At 38.3% G+C, this 18,760-nt stretch overlaps 1 protein-coding gene across 1 annotated transcript in view; it reads left to right on the forward strand.

The window, feature by feature from the left end:
- PEX7 (peroxisomal biogenesis factor 7) overlaps nucleotides 1-18,760 on the forward strand; it is a 115,299-nt gene that overhangs the window by 28,919 nt on the left and 67,620 nt on the right. The window contains exons 4-5 of the mRNA XM_049901899.1: nucleotides 4,116-4,193; nucleotides 4,579-4,687. Coding sequence (XP_049757856.1) covers nucleotides 4,116-4,193; nucleotides 4,579-4,687 — 187 coding nt within the window. The remainder of the gene's footprint in view (nucleotides 1-4,115; nucleotides 4,194-4,578; nucleotides 4,688-18,760) is intronic.

An 18,760-nucleotide genomic window follows, 5' to 3' on the forward strand; every position in this document is an offset into this window, starting at 1 on the left:
TATCTTGCAGTATTTATTATTCATAATCTCTAGGGTGGCTCTATATCCCTGTTTATGCCTTCTTGGGAAGTTTCTGGTCACTGTTTTCACCTCTGCTTTCTGCCTGTTGACATTTATTTTTCCTTTTTTTTAAGCTGTACTTTAGATGAAGGTTTACAGAGCAAACTGGCTTCTCATTAACCAATATACATACTGTTTTGTGACGTTGGTTGCCAGCCCCATGTCATGTCAACACTCTCCCCTTCTCGACCTTAGGTTCCCCGTTACCAGCTTTCCTGTCCCCTCCTGCCTTCTTGTCCTTGCTTTTGGGCTGGTGTGTCCATTTAGTCTTGTTTCATTTTATGTGTCTGTCTAATGTTTGGCTGAAGGGTGAACCTCAGGCGTGACTTCGTTACTGAGCTAAAAGAATGCCCAGGGGCCATACTCTCGGGGTTTCTCCAGTCTCTTTCAGGCCAGTAAGTCTGGTCTCTCTTTGTGTGTGTGTGTGTGTGTGTGTGTGTGTGTGAGTTGGCATTTTGTTCTACATTTTTCTTCAGCTCTGTCTGGGACCCTCTATCATGATCTCTGTCAGAGCAGTTGGAGGTGGCCGGGCACCATCTAGTTGTGCTGGATTCAGTCTGATGGAGGCTGTGGTAGTTGTGTCCATTAGTCTAATTCGACTACTTTTTCCCTTGTATCTTTGGTTTTCTTCATTATCCCTTGCTCCAGATGGGGTGAGACCAGTGGGGTATCTTAGATGGCCACTCCAAGCTTTTAAGACCCCAGACGCTACTCGTCAAAGTCTGTTGACATTTTAATCACCTCTTGAGGCCCTACTTGAATCTTCTCCTTTGAGCTGATGACTTGGAGAATCTTTTTATGTGCTTATTGGCTATTTGTATATTTTCTTTGCTTAACTATCTATTCAAGTCCTTTGCCCATTTTTTGGTTGGGCTGTTTGTCTTTTTGTTGTTTAGTTGTAGGAGTTCTTTATATATTTCTGATAATAAGCCCTTATCAGATGGTTACCAAATATTTTCTCCCATTTTGTAGGTTTTATCTTCACTTTGCTGATAAAGTTCTTTGATAAAAGTTTTAATTTGGATGAAATCCAGTTTATCTATTTTTGTCTTGTGTTGATTATGCTTTTGGTGTCATATATAATAGTCCTTTGTTAAAAACCAGGCCCAAAGATTACCCTTAGGCTTTGTTCTAAGAAATTTATGGTTTTAGTTTTTACACTTAGGCCCTTAATCCATTTTGAGTTAATTTTCATATATCGTGTGAGGTTTGGGTCCAGCTTCTTTCTTTTACATGTGGAGATCCAGTTGTTATCAGCACTATTTATTGGAGAGACTCTTTTTTCTCGGTGAAATGGACTTAGCACCCTTGTTGAAAATGAGTTGACTGTAAATGCGTGGGTTTATTTCTGGATTCTGTTCTATTCGTGTTGTATGTCTATCATTATACCAATACCAGGCTTTTTGATTACTTTAGCTTTGTGGTATGTTTTGAAATCAGGAAGAGTGAGTCTTCTTTCTTCGTTCTTCTTTTTCAAGATTGCTGTGGCTGTTTTGGACCCCTTGTCATTCCATATCAACTTAAGGATTGGCTTTTCCATTTCTTCAAAAAAGACTGTTGAAATTTATTGGGATTGCATTGAATCTAGAGGTTGCTTTGGGTAGTATTTACAGCTTAACAATACTAATCTTCCAATCTATGAACGTGAAATGTCTTCCCATTTATTTAGGTCTTCTTTAATTTCTTTCAGCAATGTTTTACAATTTTCAGTATACGGATCTTTTACATCCATGGTCAGACTTATTCCTAGGTATGTTATTCTTTCAGGAACTTAGCCTGATCACTTTAATTACTCTTAAATACAGTAAAATACAGAAAAAACTTACTGATTGAGTTTCTGCATTTTCTTCCTTATTATTCTATTTTTAACCTCACCACCATGTGTGTCCTATGCTTAGTTCTGTCCTAGGGTCCTAATGCTTGCTACTTTGCTGTGTGATACATAAGACTGCTGGTAGCATCACTGCCATCAACATCATTTTCTTACCTCCTGTCTTTTGTTTTCATTGGGGCTGGGTTCTCTCTGAGACTATGGAGGCTCACACAGTTTTAAAAGAAATGAGAAGGCATAGATTTTGACTCTTACATCACATTGGAAGTGTGTTAACGCAGTGGAAGCTGAGCTGTATAATGTTATTTTTTATTTCTATTTGTTCAGTTATCTTCTAAAATTTAAACAGTCGCTCTCTATAGCTACTTAGCAGTAATGTAGGTTGTGAAAATAAATTTTTGTTGTTGTTAGTTGCCATCAAGCTGGCTTTGGCTCATGGTGACCCATGTGTCACAGAATGAAACGTTGCCTGGTCCTGTGCCATCTTTATGATTGTTGGTGTCTTTGAGTCCATTGTTGCAGCCATTGCATCATTCCATCTCATTGAGGGTTTCCCTTGCCTCCATTGGCCCTCCACTTGAGCAAACTTGATGTCCTTCTCCAGCGATCAGTCCCTCCTAGTGATGCGCCCAAAGTAAGTGAGTCAAAGTCTCAGACAATATTCTGCGATCCCTAGGGTTTTCATTGGCTAATTTTTGAATGTAGATCACCAGGCCTTTCTTTCTAGTCTGTCTTAGTCTGAAAGCTCCACTGAAACCTGTCCACCATGGGTGACCCTGCTGGTATTTGAAATACCAGCGTGACATAGCATCTAGCATCATAGCAACACATAAGCCACCGCAGTGCAGACTGACAGATGGGTGGTGGGAAGATAAATTATGCTGGTTAAAACCAGCATTTATTGTGTGCCTGTTACATTGCGATGAGTAGAGAGGCTTACAAGATGGTCTTACTCATGAGTACTCTCCATAATCTAGCAGTGTGACAGTTATTTCACATTAATTTTAATAAAATATGGTAAGCACTAAATTAGACATTGGTCAAAGATGTTTTGGAGTGCACTGATAGAAGCATCTTACTCTTTGAGGGGGTGTCCAGGGAGGCTTATTTCATAAAGGGGTTATTGGGTCTAGGTCTTGAAGGATGAGCAGGAGTTCGCCAAGTGAACAGGTGTATTAAGTTCTTGGATGTAGATAATTCTTGAAAGCAAAATGCAATCAGTCTGGGCCAACATGTAGCTCCAGCAAAGGGAGAGACCAGCAAGGACAAGGCTTTGTTTCCTGATACTGGGGTCCAAAGTCTCTGTGAAGTCCCAAGACAGCAGTGCCCCCAAGCAGCATGCTGTAGCATAGCGATTAAGAGTGGTTTCTGCAATTAGGCTATTTAGGTTCAAATTTCTGTAACTTACTAGCTCTGGAAACTTGGACAAGTTACATAACTACTTGGAACCATGGCGTAGTATCTTCTTCATAGAAGCGAAGATTAAATGAGATAAAACATGTAAAGTATTGATAACAACATCTGGCACATAGTACTTGCTCAATAAAGGTTTGCTAAGGAGCCCTGGTGGTGCAGTGGTAAAGCACTCGGCTGCTAACTGAAAGGCCAGTGGTTTGAACCCATTAGCTGCTCTGAGGGAGAGAGATGTGACAGTCTGTTTCTATAAAGATTACAGCCTTTTGTATAAAATGACAAAATGAAAAAAAATTTTCATGTGGTTCATTTGAAATGGTTCACTGAAAGCAGTGAGGCATAGATTAGAAAAGTAGCATAGCATAACTAAAGCTGTTTACCAAGAGATCTGAAAGGATCACCTGGTTTCTGTGAGCTTTTTCTAAGAAAGGCCAGATATGGATATTAGTTGAATTTTAATGCTTTCTGATAAACATTGACTGGGAGCTTTTTTAGATGACTAACTTTCTAATCTGCTTTGACATTTCTTTGAGGTGCTGCAAACAGTGATTTGTTGGTAGGCTTAAAAATATGTATAATTTGTTTTAGTGAGGAAGGTTTTGAAATATTCTGTAAGGAATAAGTCTGGAGGAATGAGCAAGATGGGCTTTGCATTTCTCAGACACCAGGTGGAGGTTTTTAGGACTTTATTTGATATTTCAACAAAATAAATTAGTTGTTCTAACTGGCTATCACTGTTATAAAGAGATAAAATGTAATATTGAACTTGATGCTCTTACACTTTCTCAATGGCACTTTAAAATGTTTTTAGGTCTATAGTGTCGATTGGAGCCAAACCAGAGGTGAACAGCTTGTAGTGTCTGGCTCATGGGATCAGACTGTAAAACTGGTATGTCAGCTTTACTGTTTTTAAAAACAAATACTCCCTTCCCCAAAGCGTCTACTGAATTCTTTTCCAAAACATAATTCTGTAGCTTTTCAATTGGGCAGCTGTTTGTCTCTTAAAAATATATATACTAAAACATTTATTATAATTTAAAATTTTCTAATCTTTTGCCTGTAAACTAGTAATTAGAAAAAATAATTAGCTCAGCATTATTTGGGCCCCTTAAATAATGTCTTGCTTTATGTAAAAATAAACATTTACAAAGTCCTTGAGATATTTATGTATATTATATGTATATTTTAATATATTTATTTCATATATATGTAGTATTCATTAAAGCATGTATTTGAATTTACCTCCACTTAGTAATTTATTTATTTATTTTTAGTGGGATCCAACTGTTGGAAAGTCACTGTGCACTTTTAGAGGCCATGAAAGTGTCATATACAGCACAATCTGGTCTCCCCACATCCCTGGTTGCTTTGCTTCGACCTCAGGTAAATTCCTTGCTATTTAGCAAAAGCCATAGGGTTGCTATGAGTCGGAATAGACTCAACGGCACTGGGTTTGGTTTTTGACTTCTAATGAATGGTGGCCTGCGTGCCCCAGTAGGTGGCGCTGTGTAGCTTAGCGTTGGAGAGAAAACAGGCCGACAATACTATTCCCTTTCTGTTTAGACTGTTTGATTCTTACCAGCCTCTTGACAAGAATTAACTGAGGCCTGGATTACTTTTCAGTGATTCTAACAATTTGACTTAACATGTTCGTTTTTGTTGAGGTAAGAGATAGGGGGCAAAGAGGAAACCAGGGCTTTGCCATTAGACTTTGAAACTGAATACCGTCCCTTGTTTTCACTAGTTGTGAGGCCTCAGGCAAGTATGAGCCTGAGTTTCCTCATCTGCAGGATGCAGTTAATAATGTTAACTCATGAGGTTGTTGTGCATATGAAATAACCATAAGCATATAATGTCTAGCACGTAGTTGACTTCCTTCCCTTGATGTTCACTCTTTTTTTCAGGGTAGTCTCTTTAATTCATTGCCACTAAGCCATAGCATTTTTTTTTTTGGTTTTAAGCCATAGCAAGGACTTTTTTTTTGGTATGATCTTTTGCGCAACAGTTTGCTTTTGATTCATGTCAGCAACTCTAAAGCAGAAACTCTAGTTTTTAGTGGAAGAAAATCGTTTTATAAAAATTTATAAATTTAATAATAATAATCTGATATAATAATAATATAAATTTAATAATTAAATTTTTAATAATTGTATTGTTTTACTACGGTAAAACCTGTAAAAGCAGAAGCCTGTGTAAGGCAGAAACCTGTTAGAGAAGGAAAACTCAAATATTTTCCACCAAAACGAGCGATAGAAAAAGGGTCAGATGGCACCCTGTCAAAGGTAGAAAATTTGCAAGACCCAAAAACAAGGCAGTCCTTTTGAGTTCCAGCTTTCACAGGTTTCCCTAAATTTGCATAAAGATTTCCAAATTTGGTTTGTTGGCTGATTAACAAATCATATAAGACCTGTACAGCCTAAATTATATATAAGTTGTAGAGAAACATTGTTCGTTCTCCCTGCAGCACCCCCGTTTAAAGCAGCATAGTCCACCTGCCAGCTGGTAATTTAAATAGATATCCAGTCTTCACTAGCACTGTAACTGCTCTCGCCTCTGCCCTTGGTGTTTTTCTTCTTCTCACACCCCTGAAGCTCTTTCCTCACCCATTAGTTTAGCTTTTCTTTCTACCAGTCTGGCCTGTCTCTCTTCTATTTTTCTGATGTTACTTGAAAAAATTTAATAACAGAGCCTTCCTTGACATTTGGAATTATAATTCATTCGCATGGTTAAGAATATGGAATATCAGGTCTAATGAGGAGTATTGTAATATTTGCCACACTGTGACTTTTCATAGTGTGAATTAGATAGAACACAACTATTTATGAATTGATAAATATGCTTTGTGTTAGACATCTCACAACTGGGTTTAAGTCCTACAAAATTGGGACCCAGTCTAGCTCTTTTCACTGGCTACAGAGCTGCTTTGCTTAAGTGGTTTTATCCTGATTTGTTTATTAGAACACAGGTTGCTAAGACTAACAATTAAAAGAATGTGTTAACACATGCCAATTAATCATAATATTTGTGGTGATTGACAAAGTAATATCACTATTTTTTGATTCTTTTATAACTTTTTAAAAATAAGTTTATAAGGAAAAAACAAATAGTATGTTAGATAATCCCTATCCTGGTCATGTACAGAATTTGGAAATTAAAAAAAAAAAAAAGAAAGAAACATGCCAAATAAAAAGGAAATGCCTCCCCACCGCACTACTTTCTGAGAAAACCACTGTTAACATTTTCTTTATTCCTCCAGAAAAATTCTTGTGCCTATTCTAGAACATGTGGTACAAAAAATTAAAATATTTCTGGAGAATATTCTTGAGGAAAACAATATCCTCAAAAGCTATATTTGCTTAGTGATACTAGGTTTTATAATTATATGCTTAGAGCTCTAAATCCCTTTGTTGTTGAACTGCTACAGGAAAAATAACTTCGTGAGTCAGAAAATCTCCGGTCCCCAATTTCTTTTTTCTTCATTGAAAACATTGTTTTTAAAAAATCATTTTTGATTGTGGAGGTTTTTTAGGAGCTTCAGTCCAACATTACAGCTGAACTGACTGAATCATACCATCACTTAGAAAGAAGGTGGTTCTTAGACTATAGTTTTGAATGAAATTGATGGAAGAGAACATTTTGTTGAATTATAGATTTAGATTTATGTAATTAAAACAGGAAGTAGAGTGTTAACACATTTCTTTTACTTGATTTAGCACTGGTAAACACTTGGCTAAAGAAAGTTTTCTCAATACTAGTTTATCTTAGTTATCTAGTGCTTTTATAACAGAAGTACCACAAGTGAGTGGCTTTAACAAACAAATTTATTTTCTCACTGTTTGGAAGGCTAAAAGTCTGAGTTCAGGGCACCAGCTCAAAGGGAAGGCCCTCCCTCTCTGTGTTGGCTCTATGGGAAAGTCTTTGTTTCTTTTCAGCTTCGGTTTCTTGGTTCCTTGGAGATATCACGTGGCCTGGCATCCGTCTTCCCCTGCCCCCGTCTCTGCTAGCTTACTTCTCTGAGCCTAGTCTGCTCTTTTTATATCTCAAAGGTGATTGGCTTAAAACACACTCTATATGGATATGGCTTCTTTACATAACAGAGAAAACCCATTCCCAAATGAGATTATAATCAGAGGTTTTACTACATAGATTTTGGAGGACACAGTTCAGTGCATAACACGGTTCCTTCCTAAAAGCTCTGACACTTTAACATCTATTGTTTCATTTTTATTTCAGATAATTTTGTTCAATGTATTGAGTGCCATTAAAGCTTTTAAAAATTTAGAAGTAAAACAAAGGTGAACGATTCAGTTGGTATAGGCAAGGGTAGAGTTGCTCTTCTAGGTTGTTTCACGTGATCCACTTTCATGCTGCCACCTATTAGACGCGTAGCAGGAAGGCTCAACCAATGTCTGCTCAGGGTATTCCAATATGAGGAATTGTTCAGTTAGTTCATATTTTTGAATGTACATATAAATCATCTGTTGTAGTTGTATGCCATCAAGTCAGTATAACACTAATTATTTTCACATGTGTGTCTCTCCAAGCAACAGTGGTTTTATATCTTTGTAAGTTTTAATTTGAAGTTCTAAAATGATTTTGCACCAAGTCCAGTGTGTTATACTTTATGGATTAAACAACAACCCTCATGGTCTAGATGACATCAGTTAATTTTGATCATGAATCAGAACCATGTTAAGGTAACAGTTATTTAAAGACTTGGACCCTAAAATTGTAAACAGATGCTTCTCCTCAGTCCTTACATGTTTGCCAGTTTGGTGAATGAAAAATGATATCTAATTGTCCTTTTGATTTGCGTATTTGATTATTATGGAAGTTGAAAATGGTTTTTGTTAATTGGCCACTGCAATTCTTTTGTGAGTTGCAATTTCATGGCTTTGGCTCATTTTTCTACTGAGAGACGTGTGTTGTTGTTTTTTTCTTATTAATTTATGAGCTCTTATAGGATGTGGAAGATGTGAGAGAGGAATGAATAAAGGGTAACTCCTAGGTTCCTGGCAAGGACAAATTCATGGATAGTGATGCCATAACTGAGATAAGAGATATTTTTAAAGAGAAGATCTTGAATTTTGTTTTAGAATACATGTGGGGATGTCAGGTGAGCAGGTTAAGTTTGGAGCTGAGAAGTCTGGCCTTGAAAGTAAAAATTATGCCATTGGCTCATAAGTGGCAACTGAAGTCATTGCAATAAATCAGAGCATGAAAGAAAGAGGAAAGCTTGTAATTGAGCATGGGTTGACAAACTACTGCCCTTGGACCAAATCCAGCCTACTGACGGTTTTAATATTTTTCATTTTTGACTGTGAGAGACTGAATGTTTAAATGATGATGCTAAGGATCCAAGGAAACCCTGGTGGCCTCGGGGGGTTTTGTTTTAAGGATCCCGTGGAAAGTTAGATGAGAGTGATACAGTCTTTTGTGTTAGAATTTTTTTTCCCATTCCAGACTGTACAAACATTCCCCTAAATTTTCTTCTAGTACTTTTATAGTTTGCTTTTTAAATTTAATATTGAATTAATCAGGAATTTATTTTAGAATAAGAAATGAGATAGCAATGTAACTTTTTCAAAATGGTTTATCAGTTGTTGTAATACCTTCATGAATATAAGCTACTCTTTTTCCACTAATTTGAAATAATAATGATGATAACTAACATTTATCAAATGTTTCAACTACACCAGTCACAATGTAAACACTTTATATTTTTTAATCCAATAATTTTATCTTGGGAAATGTCAAGATAAAATTTATCATATTATATTTGGGTCTGTTTTCTAGACTTCCTGCTTTGGCCCATTCATTTGTTTCCCTGTATATGTGTTGCACTGATTGTGCTTGCTTTATAATACATTTCAGTTTCTGGTAGCACAAGCCTCCTCCCATTGTTTTTTTGTTTTATACATTTTTTTTTTTTACAATTCTTCATTATTTTTTCCAGGTGAATTTTAGAATAATTTTGAAGAGTTAAAAAATCTTGTTAAAAATTTTTAATTGGGATTATATTAAATTTAAAGGTTAATTTTTTAAATGATTTTTATTGTGCTTTAAGTGAAAGTTTACAAATCAAGTCAGTCTCTCACACAAAAACCCATATACACCTTGCTACTCAGTCCCAATTACTCTCCCCTTAAAGGTTAATTTGAGTCATCTCCAGTATTTTCAATTGTGCAAAATTTCTCATCAAAGATGAAGCATTTAAGGTGGCTGCTTCTAGTATGTATTCATTTAATTATCCAGCATCCAGAAATAGGCAGTAGGTAGGATAATTATTCCATTCTTGCTAATAAACTGTGTCAGTCACTGAGTTTTGAATTACTTCCAGTGTCTTTTCATAGGTAATATCATGGCACAGATATCCTTTCCATTATTTCCTTTTTTTTAACTCTAAAATTAAAAATTACCAAATGTCCCTGAATTCTGGAAGTATTATTAAGTTAAACACACACAGAAATGGAAACCTTCAGGCTAATTGTGTACAGACTAGCACATCCATTTAGATTAAACAATTTTTTGAGATCCTAAGATAATAAGTGAATAATAATAACTTCTGTATATAGAGGTATAATTAATTGAAGAAATGTTTTGTTCTCTGGTTAAATTTAACAGTATTTTCTAGAATGAAGAGCGGTATACTCTGGGAACTTGTAAAGTTATTACAGTGAAACCTGTGAGAGCTGGAATGCGATGAGGCTACCTTGTTTTTCCAGGCTTCTCAAGTTTTCTGTCTTTGACAGGGTGCAGCTTACCACTTTTCTGTGGCTTTCTACTAGTGGAAAATATTTGAGTTTTCCTTCTCTGACAGGTTTCTGCCTTACACAGGCTCTGGCTTTCATGGGTTTACTGTACTATTAAAAATTTCCCAATTGTCCAAGTCATACCTTTTTTATTCATAATCTGAATTAAATCTTTTCCAAAATACCAAGTCTCCAGGATAGGACCAGTAGTATATTTTTCCTTGTCATATTTCCTTTTCCAAACCTGAATTTCTTCCTTGATCTTTTATCTTCCTGTAGCACAGCTCCTCATAAGGCTGGGCATGTATTAGGTAAATGATAGGGATATGAATACACTTAATTTGAATTAATTAACCCTTTATCCTACATATATAACTTGAGATCATAATTTTTTATGCTTGTAAGTTAGTATTGAATGCTAATGAGTTTCATGCTCCTAGTGCATTAAGTCTGAAAGTACTTCTTGGTTATAATTTTAATGGTTATTTTTTTTGGAGCCCTGGTGGCATAGCGGTTAAGAGCTTGGCTGCTAACCAAAAGGTCGACAGTTCAAATCCACCAGTCGCTCCTTGGAAACCCTATGGGGCAGTTCTACTCTGTCCTACTGGGTCACCATGAGTCAGAATTGACTTGATGGGAGCAGGTTTGGGTTTTTCTTTTTGTTGTTGTTATTATTTTACCATATCTGGTATTAGTCCAAATTGAACTAAAATTCTTATAAGGATGTCAGTTAAGTTTGCATTGGCATTATTTTCTTAGGACAGGGTTGCTCTTTGGCCTTATATCCTGCAGTTTCAAATGAATCATTTCAGACTCTGGAAAGAATTGGTGGTATAGAATAGATCTGCCTCCAAAATGAATTGAAAGGTGAAGACGTGTCTGCTGGACGCTCTAATTGGCAACATTCACAATAAAGTAGAATTAATAATGATAATTTCTTTTTATTGTACTTTAAATGAAGATTTAGAGAGCAAATTAGTTTCTCATCAAACAATTAATACACATTGTTTTGTGACATTGGTTGTCAACCTCACAACATGTCAATACTCTCCCCTTCTTGACCTTGGGCTCCTCATTACCAGCTTTCCTGTCCCCTCCTGCCTTTCTATCCTTGCCCCTAGGCTGGTGTACCCATTTAGTGTCATTTTATTTTATGGGCCTGTCTAATCTTTGGTTTTTCTAATCTTTGACTGAAGGTTGACTCTCAGGAGTGACTTCAGTACTGAGTTAAAAGGGCGTCCGGGGGCCATACTCTCAGGGTTTCTCCAGCCTCTGTCAGGCCAGTAAGTCTGGTCTCTTCTTGTGAGTTAGAATTTTTTTCTACATTTTTCACCAGCTCTGTCCAGGACCCTCTATTGTGATCCCTATCAGAGCAGGTGGTGGTGATAGCTGGACGCCATCTACTTTCGCTGGACTCAGCCTGGTGGAGGCTCTGGTAGTTGTGGTTCATTAGTCCTTTGGACTAATCTTTCCCTTGTGTCTTTGGTTTTCTTCATTCTCCCTTGGTCCAGATGGGGTGAAACCAGTGGAGTATCTCAGATGGCTGCTCACAAGCTTTTAAGACAACAGACACTACTCACCAAAGTAGAATGTGGAACATTTTCTTTATAAACTATGTTATGCCAATTGAGCTAAATGTTCCCCAAGACCATGGTCCTTAACCCTCAGCCCTGTAGTAATAATGGTAATCTGACATATTTGGAAACATATGGAAAGTTATTAGTGAGTAAAACTCCCTAAACTACTGCGATTTAAGGTTCTGAAATTGTTTTCATTTATTTTTAATCATTGTTCCTTTTATGTCAACGATTAAATGTAAAATAGTGACAAAAACATGAACTAGCACAACTGAGTTTATTTAAATGTCAGGCAGAATTATAGGTATTAGCCCTTTATTTGGCCTGAGCCACATACACTTTCTTTCTTTTACATTGGCCTTTTATGTAGCATGGTATATACAGTATTGACTCTGGATATTGCAAATAGAATATTCAGTGTATGAGATTGAATAGCATAATACGATGAATTGTATGTAGAGAGTTAGCAGTTTAATCACAAAACTTAGCTTTTTATACTATCTGTACAGTGTAAATAGGAGGTACGTAAAAACATTCTTTTATCAGCAAAATGAATGTTTGTTTTCATAGAAGAGAGGAACAATGACATTGCCTTCATATGTTATATTAGAAATGAGTATAAATAGTGGTCATATCAGCCAGGACTTCTTTGATTAAAAGTACTGACCAAACTGCCTTAAGGAAAAATACAGTTTATTTGCTCACATATGAATGAGTTGAAAAGTCCAAAATTAGATCTAGCTTTTTTTTTTTTTTATAGGCACGACTGGATGTGGGGCTCAGAGATATTCTTGCTTTCTCTGTATTCTGGCTTCTTTTGTGTTGGTTTCAGTATCAAGTACCACATGATAGTAAGATTGTGGCAGTAACTTTAGCCCCTACGTCTTTTCTGGTTTTTATCCAGTAGGAAAGAATGAGAGGCTCTTTCTCAGAAATCCAGGAAAGTTTCATTTTCTCTCATTGGCTCTAACGGGTCCCTGTGGATGTTCCTGAGCCAAACCTGGGAGTGGGGAATGTTACTTGCAGATTGGCTTAGGCCTGGCTTAGTCCCTGTACCTGGGGGCAGAAAATAGGAGAGAGCGGTGCCTAAACTACATACACTGAGAACAGAAGAGGGGCTCCTGACTAGGTGGAAGTAGGTAAATGGACTCTGTTGTTTGTTGTTGTGTGCTGTCAAGTTGATTCTGACCCATAGCAATCCTATAGGACAGAGTGGAACTGCCCTATAGGGTTTCCTAGGCTGAAATCTTCAGGGCAGCAGATCACCAAGTCTTCTGCAGAGTGGCTGGTGGGTTCGAATGCCAACCTTTTGGTTAATGGCTGAGCACATAATCACTGCACCACCAGGACTTCTTGAATGGACTTTGGGGGGCCTATATTCACTAAAGTAGCTGCACATCCAAGGGCTTAAAGTAAATCACAGGGGGACTTGATAAAAACGGAGCACTGAGGCACTGGACCTGTAAGCTATAAAATACGTCCTTAAAAACAAACAAAACCTTTAAAAACTTTTCTTGTGAAGACCAAGATGATGTCAGAAGAGACTCTGAAACTTGCTCTTGAGTATCAAGTAGCTAAAGGAACTGATGGTACTGAAGGAAGAAGTCCAAGCTGCTCTGAAGGCATTGGCGAAAAACAAGGCTCCAGGAATTGGTGGAATATCAACTGAGATGTTTCAACAAACAGATGCAGCACTGGAGGAGCTCACTCATCTATGCCAAGAAATATGCAAGACAGTTTCCTGGCCAACTGACTGGAAGAGATCCATATTTATGCCTATTCCCAAGAAAGGTGATCCAACCGAATGTGGAAATTACAGAACAATATCATTAATATCACATGCAAGCAAAATTTTGCTGAAGATCATTTAAAACAGCTGCAGCAGTATATCGACAGGGAACTGCCAGAAATTTAGGCCGGTTTCAGAAGAGGATGTGGACCCAGGGAGATCATTGCTGATATCAGATGGATCCTGGCTGAAAGCAGGGAATACCAGAAGGATGTTTACCTGTGTTTTATTGACTATGTAAAGGCATTCGACTGTGTGGATCATAACAAACTATGAATAACACTGGGAAGAATGGGAATTCCAGAACACTTAATTGTGCTCATGAGGAACCTTTACATAGATCGAGAGGCAGTTGTTCGGACAGAACAAGGGGATACTGATTGGTTTAAAGTCAGGAAAGGTGTGCATCAGGGTTGTATTCTTTCACCATACCTATTTAATCTGTATGCTGAACAAATAATCTGAGAAACTGGACTATATGAAGAAGAATGGGGCATCAGGATTGGAGGAAGACTCATTAACAACCTGCGTTATGCAGATGACACAACCTTGCCTGCTGAAAGTGAAGAGGACCTGAAGCACTTACTAATGAAGATCAAAGACCACAGCCTTCAGTATGGATTACACCTCAACACAAAGAAAACAAAAATCCTCACAACTGGACCAACGAGCAACATCATGATAAACGGAGAAAAGATTGAAGTTGTCAAGGGTTTCATTTTACTTGGATCCACAATCAACATCCATGGAAGCAGCAGTCAAGAAATCAAAAGACGCATTGCATTGGGCAAATCTGCTGCAAAGGACCTCTTCAAAGTGTTGAAGAGCAAAGATGTCACCCTGAAGACTAAGGTGCGCCTGACCCAAGCCATGGTATTTTTAATCACATCATATGCATGTGAAAGCTGGGCAATGAATAAGGAAGACTGAAGAAGAGTTGACGCCTTTGAATTGTGGTGTTGGTGAAGATATTGAATATACCATGGACTGCCAAAAGAACAAACAAATCTGTTTTGGTAGAAGTGCGGTCAGAATGCTCCTTAGAGGCAAGGATGGCGAGACTGCATCTTACATACTTTGGACATGTTGTCAGGAGGGATCAGTCCCTGGAGAAGGACATCATGCTTGGCAGAGTACAGGGTCAGTGGAAAAGAGGAAGACCCTCAACAAGGTGGACTGACACAGTGGCTTCAACAATGAGCTCAAGCATAACAGTTTTTGTAAGGATGGCGCAGGACCGGGCAGTGTTTCATTCTGTTGTGCATAGGGTCACTATGAGTCGGAACTGACTTGACGGCACCTAACAACAACAACAAAGCAAAAGGAAGAAATGATGAAGAAAAAGAACTGAACAGAAGATTTCAAAGGAGGGCTCGAGAAAACAAAGTAAAATATTATAGTGACATGTGCAAAGAGCTGGAGATAGAAAACCAAAAGGGAAGAACACGTTTGGCATTTCTCAAGCTGAAGAACTAAAGAAAAAATCCAAGCCTCAAGTTGCAGTAGTGAAGGATTCCATGCAGAAAATATTAAACGATGCAGGAAGCATCAGATGAAGATGGAAGGCAATTGGTCTCAACCCACCTGGAGCAAAGGGGAATGAAGAACACCAAAGACACAGGGCCGCATAAACTAGCGACTACATCAGCCTGAGACCACAAGAACTAGATGGCGCCTGGCTATAACCGATGACTGCCCTGACAGGGAACACAACAAAGAACCTCTGAGGGAGCAGGAGAGCAGTGGGATGCAGACCCCAAATTCTTATAAAAAGACCAGATTTAATGGTCTGACTGAGACTAGAATGACCCCAGAGGTCACGGTCCCTAGACCTTCTTTTAGCCCAAGACAGGAACCATTCCTAAAGCTAACTCTTCAGACAGGGATTGGACTGAACTGTGGGTTAGACAATGATACTGGTGAAGAATGAGCTTCTTGGATCAAGTAGGCACATGAGACTATGTTGGCATCTCCTGTCTGAACGGGAGATGAGAGGGTAGAGAGGGTCAGAAACTGGCCGATGGAAACAAAGAGAGAGTGGAGGGAAGAAGTGTTCTGTCTAATTAGGGGGAGAGTAATTAGCAAGGTGTTTATAAATTTTTGTATGAGAGTCCGACTTGATTTGTAAACTTTCACTTAAAGCACACAAAAAAAAAAAGAAGATGGAAGGAATATATAGAGTCATTATACCAAAAACAATTGGTCAATGTTCAACCATTTCAAGAGGTAGCGTATGATCAGGAACCAGTGATACTGAAGGAAGAAGCCCAAGCTGCACTGAAGGCATTGGTGAAAAACAAGGCTCCAAGAATTGATGGAATACCTATTGAGATGTTTCAACAACGAATGCAGCACTGAAAGTGCTCACTCATCTATGCAAAGAAATTTGGAAGACAGCTTCCTGGCCAGCTGACTGGAAGAGATCCATATGTATGCCTATTCCTAAGAAAGGTGATCCAACGAAATGGGAAATCATCGAACAATACCATTAATATCACATGCAAGTAAAGTTTTGCTGAGGATCATTGAAAAGTGGCTGCAGCAGTATATTGACAGGGAACTGCCAAAAATTCAGGCCTATTCAGAAGTGGACGTGGAACCAGGGATAGATATCATGGCTGTTATTAGATGGATCCTGGCTGAAAGCAGAGAATACCAGAAAGATGTTTACCTGTGCTTTATTGACTGTGCAAAGGCATTCGACTGTGTGGATCATAACAAATTATGGATAACATTGTGAAGAATGGGAATTCTAGAACATGTAATTTTGCTCCTGAGGAACATGTACATAGATCAAGAGGCAGGCTTTCGAACAGAACAAGGGGAGACTGCATGGTTTAAAGTCAGGAAAGGTATGCTTCAGGGTTGTATCCTTTCACCATACCTATTCAGTCTGTATGCTGAGCAAATAATCTGAGAACCTGGACTATATGAAGAAGAATGTGGTATCAGGATTGAAGAAAGACTCATTAACAACCTGTGTTATGCAGGTGACATCCTTGCTTGCTGAAGTCAAGAGAGCTGAAGCACTTACTGATGAAGCTCAAAGACCACAGCCTTCAGTATGGATTACACCTCAACAGAAATAAAAATCCTCACAACTGGACTAATAAGTAGCATCATGATAAAGAGAGAAAAGACTGATGTTGTCAAGGACTTCATTTTACTTGGATCCACAATCAGCACCCATGGAAGCAGCAGTCAAGAAATCAAAGGACGCATTGGGTTGGGCAAATATGCTGTGAAAGACCTCTTTGAAGTGTTCAAAAACAAAGATGTCACCTTGAAGACTAAGGTGTGCCTGACCCAAGCTGTGGAATTTTCAATCGCATCATATGCATGTGAAAGCTGAATGATGAATAAGGAAGACCAGAGAAGAATTGATGCCTTTGAATTGTGGTATTGGAGAAGAATATCGAATATACCATGGACTGCCAAAAGAACAAACAAATCTGTCTTGGAAGAAGTACAACCAGAATGCTCCTTAGGAGCAAAGATGGCGAGACTACGTCTTAGATACTTTGGACATGTTATCAGGAGGGATCAGTCCCTGCAGAAGGACATCATGGTTGGTAAAATACAGGGTCAATGAAAAAGAGGAGGAGGACCCTTAACGAGATGGGTTGACACAGTGGCTGCAACAGTGGGCTCAAGCATAGCAATGATTGTGAGGATGGTGCAGGACTGGACAGTGTTTCATTCTATAGTATATAGGGTCGTTGTGAGTCACAATCACCTCGATGGCACTTAACAACACAACAACAAAGCTATTTTTGGCCAGCTTTTACAGTTTTGGAAACTCATTGGAAGGTCAACTTGACAAACACTTGCCATTTCCCAGGTGTATTTTTTCCTGAGGTTTTCAAATATTAGTCTGTTTAATAGAGTTGAAAAGATTTGAAGTTATTCACTCTTCAAAAATATTGGCAGGGATTGTGGTACACCAAAAAAGCTAGGGCAAACTCTGAAACTCTCTTGTGCCTTAGCCATTTCCAGTGAGACAAGAAAATTTACTTACCAACCTATGAATAATGCATTAGTAGGCAAATGAACTTCTTAGCAGACTTCCTTTGCTTGACTTGTTTTCATACATTTCCTGGAGGGAATGTGTGTAACTCTTTTATGTTGCTGAGTGCCTCACACAAACACTGTAATATTTTTGATTGTTATATAAGAAATGGGAGTAAGCATCTGATCAGAATTTTTAAAACATATTGTTGTTAGTTTCTGTTGAGTTGATTTCAACTTGTGACAACCCCATGTAAGGTTAATTTTGATCGTTGTAACGGACATTGTCAGCAAGTCAATCAGATATTTATTGAATGTCCACAATGTGCTGGAGATACAGTGAGGACCAAAACAGTCCGGGTTCCGACCTTCATAGAGCTTACAGCCCAATGAACAAGAGAGATACTAAGAAAACTAGATGTAGATCATCTTAAGGAGTGAGAAGTCCTTTGAAGGGGAGGGAGTATAGCACAGTGATTAGGAACATGGACTCCAAAGCTGCACTTCCTAGTGCTTTCACCACTAACTCACTGTGTGACTTTGTGCTATGGAACCTCTGTCTCTTAATACCCGTGTCATGGAGTTTGGGGAGAATTAGGTAAGTTAATGAATGCAAGAGGCCTAGAGCAGTGCCTAGCACAGAGGAAGGGCTCTGTAATTGTAAGCTCTTATTAGTAACATATGTGTCCTGAATTCTGCAGGAATCTATAAAAGGACTCCTGAGGTTGTGGGGGTTGGCTGGCCACAGAAGCTTCCCTGAGGAAGTAGTCTTTAAAGCTATACCTTATGAACAAGTAAGAGTTAAAAGATGAGAAATGGGAGGCAAAGGTATGGGATGTGGGAGAGACAAGAGCATATTTGAGCAACATCAGAATGGCCTTTGCAATGCTTATATGTACTGTAAGAATTAACAGGCAGTGCTTTTCTGACAACTAAGTCTAGAGTTCTAAAGTAACTTGCTCTGAGTAGAATCTGGAATGAATGGTGTGTGATAACATACTTGTCTAATAATTCTAAAACCTGACTAATCATCAGAATCATTGGGGGGAGCTTAAAAAACAGCAACAGAATTCTGGGCTTCATTCTCATCTTACTGAATTAGAACTCTGGAAGGTATTTTTAATCACCCCAACTGTATCTAGTCATCAGCCCAATTTGGGAAGTACTGTAGACGGCAACGGGGTCAACGGGTAGTAGTCAAGGAAACCCTGGTAGTGTAGTGGTTAAGAGCTATGAATGCTAACCAAAAGATCGGCAGTTCAAGTCTGCCAGGCACTCCTTGGAAACTCTATGGGGCAGTTCTCCTCTGACCTATAGGGTCGCTATAAGT

This window comes from Elephas maximus, chromosome 1 (genome assembly GCF_024166365.1).
Source record: "Elephas maximus indicus isolate mEleMax1 chromosome 1, mEleMax1 primary haplotype, whole genome shotgun sequence".
Taxonomy (NCBI): Eukaryota; Metazoa; Chordata; class Mammalia; order Proboscidea; family Elephantidae; genus Elephas; species Elephas maximus.